Here is a 9,863-nt window from a genome sequence, read left to right on the forward strand (position 1 = left end):
GAGTCTAGGTATCATGACTGGTGTTTTGACTTCACTGCTCAGGGCATCTGCAACATAGATCATTTTCTCCTTAGGTACCAATATCTCTTTGGGTCCTTTGATGTTAATGTGCCTGAAGCTTTATTTTAGCTTAGGGATAGCACAATAATTTTCAAAGTAGGATGTATATTTGATATCATGAGTGTGACCATAGTTAAAATGTGTGTGCAGAGGTTTATATTTTATTTCCATATCATCAACCGGTTTAGGTAGATATGGTTCCTTACCCTTAGGTGTTTTATAGCCAATTCCAGTTCGATTGTTTCTACTTACACCATAAATCATAGAGGCTATTTTGCTTTTGTTTATACTTTTAATAAGATTTTTTTGATATTATCATCATATTCTTTCAGAATATCAGACTTTAAAGTACTGTCTGACTTAAGGGTTTGTTTCTCCATTTCCTCTATGAGTTTATGCTGTTATCTTTAAGTTTAGCATTTTCTTGTTTAAGTTTCTTTGTTTCAACTAGTAGGTTGATCTTTAGCTTTTTAAATCTTGCTCTTAATCTATTGTGTCTTTCTAGAAGTTCTGATAAGCTTTCTTCAAGCTCTTTTCTAGTGAGTTCAGAAAATACCTCATTTGTTTCAGCTTCTGAGTCTGAGTCCTTGTCTGTGGTAGCCATGAATGCTATGTTGGCATGTTCATCTTTTGAGTTGTATTCGTCTTTAGATGATTCAGAGTCATCCCAAGTAGCCACCAGACTTTTCTTCCTTTCAAACCTTTTCTTAGGCCTTTCCTTTTGTAGTTTAGGACATTCACTTTTGAAGTGTCCTGGTTCATTGCATTCATAGCATACATTACTTTTTATGATTGACCTTCTGTATTCAAAGGATTCTCCTTTGTATTCTGGTCTTCTGAAGTTTCTGAACTTCCTTTGCTTGCTCTTCCAGAGTTGATTTACTCTTCTGGAGAGAAGAGACAGCTCATCTTCTTCCTCTGATCCGGACTCACTTGAGCATTCTTCCATAGCCTGCAGAGCATTAGTTTCAAATTTTTTAACAGATTTAAGAGCTATAGTCTTACCTTTCTTTTAAGGCTCATTTGCGTCGAGTTCAATCTCATGACTTCTTAACCCACTGATAAGTTCTTCACGTGATACTTCGTCAAGATTCTTTGCGACTTTGAACGCTGTAACCATTGGCCTCCATCTTCTTGGAGACTTCTGAATATTTTCTTTACATGATCAGCTTTCATGTATCCTTTGTTTAGAACTCTTAGACCAGTAGTCAAGGTCTGAAACCTTGAGAATATGGCTTCAATAAACTTGTCCTCTTCCATCTTGAAGGCTTCATACTTCTGGATTAAGTCCAGGGCTTTTGTTTCTTTGACTTGAGCATTGCCTTCATGAGTCATCTTAAGTGATTCAAATATATCATGTGTTGTATCTCTGTTGGTGATTTTCTCATATTCTGCTTGTGAGATAGCACTTAGCAAGAAAGTTCTGGCTTTGTGATGACTTTTGAATTCTTTCTTTTGTTTATCTGTCATGTTCTTCCTTGCTATTTTTACACCTGTATCTTCAGGATGATTGTAACCATCTACCACAATATCCCATAGGTCAGGATCTTGTCCTAGAAAGGAAATTTCTATCCTATCTTTCCAATATTCAAAATTTTCTCCATCGAACACAAGAGGTTTTATGTAGCCATTGTTGTTTAAATCATTCGCCATAGTGTTTTCCTTCTGGATCTTTTTCTGACATGGTTAAATGTTTGCGCCCAGAACCAAGCGCTCTGATGCCAATTGAAGGTTGAGAAAACACTTAGAAGGGGGGTTGAATAAGTGATTCTTTTTAACTTGATGAAGTAAAGATAGACATAACACATTTATTTTTATCCTGGTTCACCTTCTCAATAAGGCTACCTCCAGTCCACCCTCAACAAGGTGATTTTCCTCTCTCAACTAGGACTTAATCCACTATAATCAGAACCTGGTTACACTTGCACGACCAACTGCCGTGACTCATAATACAGTGCACGAGCCAAACTACTGGTGACTAACAATCCTGCACAAACCAACGGTTTGTGACTAACCAACTTCTAAGACTCAACTAGTCCTAGACTTCTTGAGACTTCTGACCCAACTGGTCTCTCAAGAACTTAGTTACCACGTAACTTCTGATGACAGTGTATAGTATTGCTTCTAGAAAGCTGTAATCACCACTGTGATATTTCACTAAGATTAAGTACAACGTAATGAACTCAGAGTATGAATATGAGAGTTTTGCTTCAGAGAGTTTTTCTTCACACTTGATGATTTTTCAGAGTAATAATGTTCTCGTGTGTGATTGTTATCTTTTGATTCAAGAGATCATGAGTATATATAGCCTCAAGATTTTTCCCATTAACTTCAGCTCCTTTTCGCATCATTAAATGGTTTGCGTGTTGTCTCAGCTTTTGTTTTCTTCCAAGGATTTGCATGTGGATAGCTTCTTCAATCAACCTTAGGAATTGCACTTTTGGAGTGTTGCAGCCATTTTACTAATGATTATGTCTTTAACGGCATTATTTTGAATCAGTATTCGTGATCTTCTTACCAACCTTGTATTTCAGCTTCTGATGTAGATGTATGCGCAGCGGTTTGGTGCAGTATCAGAAGTTCCGTGAAGACTTGAGTATCACTTGCATTTATCTAGCTTTATATATTCCAAGTTCTGATTGTGTTGGTACTGGTACATCTTTTGAGATCAGAAATATATAATTAGAGTACCATGTTTGCTTGTACAAAATTTATTTGCTTGTTATCATCAAAACACTAAAATATGATTAGAACCAAACTATGTTCTAACATACACTACTTTCTAGCTTCTTCTTCTTCTTCTTCTTCTTCTCTATCGCATACAGTCATGTTCATATCTTGTGCATCAATGGCTGCTACCCCAGCTTGCTCCCATGACTTATATGTTCACAATATAAGTTGAACAGAATATGCAGAAACAGAAATCAAAACGCAACAGAGAAATTGAAAAATAAGAACGCAGGAGAATTGATTATGGAGTTCAATCCATTAAGACTGACTTCACGGGGAAAGAGAAACACATTCATTGTCGACCATATTGAATTTAAAGCTTCATAAAGTTCACTTTGGAACTAATGATAGCGTCCAATTTCAAAACTATTAAACATCACAATGACAACAATAATTTATGTCTTTATATTGAAAAGAAATTCAAACTTGTGTCTTTTAAAGTAAAACAAAAAAGTTATCTATTACTAGTTTAAAGATCTATCAACAAGCTATGATGTGAAACTTTGTTGAAGGAGAGTTTTGGAGCAAAATTCCACAAGTAAACCAGGTATGCATGAAGACTGTTTCATTTTTACTTTAAGCAACTTCAGGTTACACAAGGAGGGGAGATGAACCTTGAATAAGTCAGGAACTAAAGAAAGAACCTAAGCAAAAAAGGTGAATTAGTATGAGTTAAAAACAAGTAAAATATTTTAAAAAATTTATAAATACAATTGAAAGGTACATATGCCATAAAGTACCAGAAGAGTCGATGAAGAAACTGTCATTGACTTAAAATTAACAAGCTCAACCAGGCAGTTGAGTAGAAACAACGAATACTCCACAGAGTCTGACATCCATCTAAGATCAATGTCTATGTGTTCAATAGAAGACAAATTGCTTTTGCTCCCATAGAGTTTGTGAAAAGGAGAGCCAATAAAAGAAAAAAATACAAAGATTTAGAGTAGATAACTCGATTTAACAACAATGATCGGGAGGATAATCACGGGTGACTATAGTTAAACGGACAAGTGAGTTACTCAATATGCAAAGGTTTTGTACTTGACAATTATCAATGATCAAAGTATTCAACTTGGGTAATGCCGAAAAAAGGCTCGGCACGATCATCGTTGCCAACAGGAAAGGCGAACGCATGCAGATGTAATTCACTTAATGATGGCAAATTGAGAGAATAAGAAAATATTTATCTAATAGCATAAAAGTTAGGGTGAAGAATTTTAAGAGATGTCTGAAGGAGTGAAAAACACTTAGAAAGGGGGGGATTGAATAAGTGTAACTTCTCAAAATGAAAGGTAAAAACAATGAACACAATTATTTTTATCCTAGTTCGTTGTTAACCAAACTACTCCAGTCCACCCCTGACAAGGTGATTTACCTCAACTGAGGATTTAATCCACTAATCCAACTGATTACAATGGTTTTCCACTTAGATACCCTCTAAGTCTTCTAGAGTCTACAGATCACAACTTGATCACTCTAGGAAATCCTTTTACAATCAATGTAAAAATAAATGTTTGCAAGAGTTTAACTTGCTTCTAATAAAGTTGTAATCACAAAGTGATATTTCTCTTAAGTTCTAGTACTTAACACTCACTAAAATATTACAAAGTTGTGAGGTTGAAGATGAAGTTCTTTTTGCTTTTCAGTTTGACAGCGTTTCTGTATAATTACGCAAGAGTGTTGTAAGCTGCTTCTGAATAGAACTTCTATATATAGGCACTTGAGAGGAAATGACCGTTGGGAGCATTTAATGATTTGCGTGAATAGTACAATGATGCATTTAATGTTTCACGCTTTTGTCAACTACCTCGGGCCATGCTTTTGCTGCTTTTACTGACTTTGCCTTTTGTAGCTTCTAACGTTCCTTTTGTCAGTCAGAGATTTGACGTTATAGCCTTTTGTACTTGTACTTTCTTCTGGACTCAGAATGTGATGAATAAACGTTTGAATATCAGAGTCTCCAGCTTTGGTGCAGATGTAACTTTTGTCTTCAGACTTGAAGTGCTTTGAGCGTGATACCATCAGAGCTTCAGAGTTTCTACTTATGAATGCCATCTTCTGATGCATTCCAGTTCACGTTCTGATTCTGCAGGACCATCTTCTGATGTATTGCCAGACCATGTGCTGATGAAGCCATCCAGAACTTCTGGGTCAGTGCTTTTGAACGTTGATTTGTGCTTACTCTTTTATACTTTTCCTGAAATGGAAAACGTAAAGGATTAGAGTACCACATTCTCTTATACAAAATTCATACATAATGTTATCATCAAAACTAAGAATATTGATCAGAACATTTCTTGTTCTAACAATGTCAAAGTGTGAGATGAAAATTAGATTTCGACCCATTTAGAGAGAGGAAAATAAAGTTGCGCATAACACAACTAAGGTTTCAGTTGAGATTGAAATTGAGATAAATCTTAATGTAAAATAATCATTTTAAAATACACATTAATTTAATATCACGAACAAAACTACACGCAGAGTCGTCTTTGAGGACGTGCAAGGCGGGCTACCGCACATGATCTCAAAATTTTCACGGTTAAACCGTATATATTTTTTTTATAAGGACCAAAATTAAATTTTAATAGTTTTAAAGATAACAAAAACATATTTAAACCTTATTTATTTTCTCAAGAAGTAGAAGTAGTTGTATGGTCTCTTTTTCCTTTTCTTTGCAAGAAGTTTTTTAGGGTTAAGAATTTTAACATAAAATGCACATTTATTAAGCTAAAATAGTACAATATTTGTTTCTAATGATAATTATTAATCAGTAATAATTCAAATGCATCATGTAAATAGTTAAGTTTTACATTCATAATGAATTAAATTAACAGAACTTAACCTTATTTTTCTAGACCTTTCTCACAATCAATTATTTGGTGAAATTACATTGAAAATCACAAAGTTGAAAAGTTTGCAAGCTTTGTTCCTTTCACATGGTTAATTCACATTACTAATCCATAACCATATATAATTATAATTATATTATAATCGATTATTAAAATCAATTGTCATAATTTTAAAACTGTTATATTCACAACCAATTTTATAATTAGTTGTGATTTAATTTTTTAAAAATATTTTTTCTCAAGAATTTTTATTTTATTTTTAGGAAAAATCATTTTTTTAAAACGTGCTTTTTTGTTTTTGCAAAAAAAGTATTTTTTTATGCAAAAAACATCTTTTAAAAAAAAAGCATATTTCTTGTTTTTTGAAAAATTTTTGGATTTTTTATTTTCCAAAAAAATGAATTTTTTTTGGAACATTTTTTTCTCCTAAAAGTAAAAAAAATTATATTTTCTCAAAAAAAAAAATGTATTTTCAAAAAATTTTAAAACATTTTTTTTCAGAAAGAAAAGAAAACTTTCTAAAATCGTTTTTTTTCTAAATTTATTATTATTTTAAATAATTTAAGAATTTTTTTTTAAAATAAACTAATTTATTTTTTATTTTGAATAAGGATGTCAAAAAATATGATTTTATCCGAAATCATATTAATACACTTATCATAAGTTATTGATCTCTAACACAATTCGAGTGTCTAGTACCATTCATTCAAAATAATAAAGCACTTTCAAATGAATGCTTTAATTAATCAGAATTCACTGGTTGAGTCAGATCTCCTAATATTGATGACTGGGTGATATTTACAAATACTTTGTTGCTCAACTTAATAAGTAAGCTAAGAAGAACTAAGATATTGAGAGTCTTTAAATAGATATTTCAAAGAGAGATAATAAAATCCAAATGAATAAAAGTTCACATTAATGGAAATCAATTTCTGCTAGTTACTTGTGTAGGAAAAAAGCTTTAACATGTACTAAGATAAAATAGAGGAAATTTTTGTTGTCTAATCCCTTAGAAACCCATTGTCCAGAGTAATTTTTACTGATATCAATTCAAAATTTCTAATAATATATCTCAAAATTGTATATCCATTTAACGTCTGCAAACTATAAATTACTTTTTGAAATATTCAAATTACAGGTTTTGGAATATGATCTTACAAATAATTAATTTAGAGGGTACAATGGAAAAAAACCTACCCCAGACAGAATATTGAAGACTTTACCATAAGAAAATAAATGTAATATTATTCAAAACTGTAAGCTTACGCGCACGGCATGAAACATAAAACTGTAATATTACGCGCACGGCATGAAACAGATTATGCACAACCAGAAATGCGGCGTGCACAATGCAATTGTAAAGAAACGCACACAGACCAAAAATGCATAAATAAAAAATGCATTAAACCAGTACCGGGAATTATTTAGTAAACCAGAAACATTTAATCACGCAACAGTGCAGAATCGTATAAACCAGAAAAATCACGCAACAGCATAAACGCACAAGTGCAGACTATGCAAAAACATAAATCAAAACACAGGCACAACAGAGAAATTGAAATACAAGAACACAAGAATTGATTACGGAATTCAGTCTTCACAGGGAGAGAACAACTCATTCATTGTCAATCATAAAATATGAATTAAGATTACAAAATGAGAACCCTTTGAAATCTCCCTTTCAATGTTCAGCATGAACAACCAACACACACGAGCCATTCAACCGCTCAAATTTGTGACAAAATATTAAACATCACGATGACCCCAGTAGTTTTTATCTTTACATTGGAAATAAATTTAAATGTGTGTCCTTTATGCAGGCAGCATCAAACACACAGTTGCGATCCAGGGAGAAAACTAAAAAGATCTATCTGTCATCATTTCACCAGCCTGCATACCTTCACTGCACAAGTCAAAATGAACAAAATATTTATAAATACAATTATGATATAAGAATTTTATAATTTTTTGACTGAAAGTAATTATAATCAAAGATATTGAAGGATGCATACAAAAATAAAATTACTAAACCAAAAATAATCTCTCCAAAAAATTGAATGCACGTCTAACCTTAATCAATCTATGATGTCAACCTTTGTTGAAGGAGAGTTTTTGAGCAAAAATTCCACTAGTAAATCCGGTATGAATGAAGATTGTTTCTTTTTCACTTTAAGAGACTTCAAGTTACACAAGGAAGGGAGATGAACCTTGAATAAGTCAGGAACTAAAGAAAGAACCTGAGCAAACAAGGTGAGTTAGTATGAGTTTAAAACAAGTAAAATCATTTACAAAATTAATAAATACAATAGAAAAGTACATATACCATAAAGTACCTGGAGAGTTAGTGAAGAAACTGTTATTGACTTTACATTAACAAGCTCAACCAGAAAGTTGAGTAGAAAAACCGAATATTTTGCAGAGTCTAACATCAAGCTTAGATCAATGTCTATGTGTTCAATAGAAGACAAATTGCTTTTCCTCCCATAGAGTTTGTGAAAAGGACAACCAATAAAAGAAAAAATACAAAGATTTGGAGTAGATAACTCAATTTCACAACAATCATCGGGAGGATTATCACTGGTGACTATAGTTAAACGGACAAGTGAGGTACTCAATATGCAGAGGTTATCTACGTGACAATTATCAATGATCAAAGTATTTAACTTGTGTAATGCCGAAAAAGGCTCAGCACGACCATCATCGCCAACAGGAAAGGCGAACGCATGCAGATGCAATTCAGTTAATGATGGCAAATTCAGAGAATAAGGAAATAGTTCTCTGATAGAATAAAAGTTAGGGTGAAGAATTTTAAGAGATTTCAAAGTGTGAGATGAAAATAAGGTCGGAGGAAAATTTTGAATGTTATATGAGACATAGATGTCTAAGTGTTGGACATTATGTGAAATTCCGTAATTAATGACCCTTTTGAGTAGGCGGGGTTGGACCCCACCATCACGGTAAAAAGTGAGAGTATGTAGTGCGGTTGAATTATCTCGAAGAGACAAAAGCTGAGTTACTAATGGAGTGAAATCCTTGAAATACTTAAAGTTGAACGAGTTTAATCGAAGAGTAGGAAGATGCTTCCAGAGATGGTTCCATCTTGGGGAAAGAATGCAAGTCTGAACTGCACGTTCCGAAGGTAAAAATGATAAAATGAGGAGAAGAATGCAATCTGGTAAATCACTTAATCTGTCTTTGCTCTCTAGCCTTTCTCTCTTCATTTTGACGAACAGTTCTATAAGAAAAATGGGAAACAAAAGAAACAAGAACAATGAAGTGTTATTATGAAAGTTGATGATTAATTGATTATAGAAATTAGAATACCTGTGATGAATGGTAAAATAGGATTTCAAAGAACGCAATCTTGATAGACACCTTTCGCCGCTGCTTTTCACCGTCTGAGAGTGCTAACGGGATTTTCCAATGTTTCTTTGTGTTGGTTGGCGGAAAGAGGGAATATTTATATAAGTAGTAATTTTCAAATTTTATATTAAACTATCTATGTTTCAAATTTTTTTTTTAATAAAAATCATGCGTTAGATTAATTGGTGTCTATGTATGAGTCATATGTATGTGTCAGTTTCATTGATGTTTATCTATATTTATTATACGCATAAATCAATTGGTTTATCCAAAATACAGTTTTGAAAGTACGCGCCAATTAGTCTAACGTATACTCTTTGTTGAGTTTTTTTAAAATACAGTTTTGAGAAAGATAGTTATTTTAAAAGTTAAGTTGCGAAATATGATTATTTTAGAAAAGAATATGGAAATCGTTTGTCAAAGAAGGTATTTGACAAAATAATAATTACAAAAGTAAATTATATTCCTTTCCTCCATATTATACTATTTTTATCTCTTTTATTAAATTATACATTCCTCTTCTCTTATATATATATATATATATATATATATATATATATATATATATATATATATATATATATATATATATATATATATATATATATATATTACACTTAGTAGTTTATAATATTTAATATATGTTTTATAAAAAATTAGCAATTGAATCATCACACCATTAACATACAATGATTTTGCATTTTAATTAACAATTTAATCATCATGATGTCATACATATATGCAATATAATGGAATAAATAGAATATGGATAAATGGAACAAAATCTGACTCCTTTATTACCTCACTATTGATATAAGGACATGAGGGATGTGGGGGAAGATAATTAAAGGTGAGGTTAAG

At 32.2% G+C, this 9,863-nt stretch overlaps 2 protein-coding genes across 2 annotated transcripts; both read right to left on the bottom strand.

The window, feature by feature from the left end:
• Positions 1–445: 445 nt before the first annotated feature.
• Positions 446–1,713, bottom strand: LOC131642702 (uncharacterized). Its single transcript, XM_058912922.1, has 3 exons — positions 1,222–1,713; positions 994–1,012; positions 446–813 (listed from the first exon to the last, which is right to left on the bottom strand). The coding sequence occupies exons 1-3, from the start codon at positions 1,711–1,713 to the stop codon at positions 446–448; spliced, it is 879 nt and encodes a 292-aa protein (XP_058768905.1).
• Positions 1,714–7,714: 6,001 nt separating this feature from the next.
• LOC131642703 (F-box/LRR-repeat protein At4g14096-like) lies at positions 7,715–8,860 on the bottom strand. Its single transcript, XM_058912923.1, has 2 exons — positions 7,973–8,860; positions 7,715–7,876 (listed from the first exon to the last, which is right to left on the bottom strand). The coding sequence occupies exons 1-2, from the start codon at positions 8,858–8,860 to the stop codon at positions 7,715–7,717; spliced, it is 1,050 nt and encodes a 349-aa protein (XP_058768906.1).
• Positions 8,861–9,863: the final 1,003 nt, after the last annotated feature.

Source organism: Vicia villosa, unplaced genomic scaffold (genome assembly GCF_029867415.1).
Source record: "Vicia villosa cultivar HV-30 ecotype Madison, WI unplaced genomic scaffold, Vvil1.0 ctg.005641F_1_1, whole genome shotgun sequence".
Taxonomy (NCBI): domain Eukaryota; kingdom Viridiplantae; phylum Streptophyta; class Magnoliopsida; order Fabales; family Fabaceae; genus Vicia; species Vicia villosa.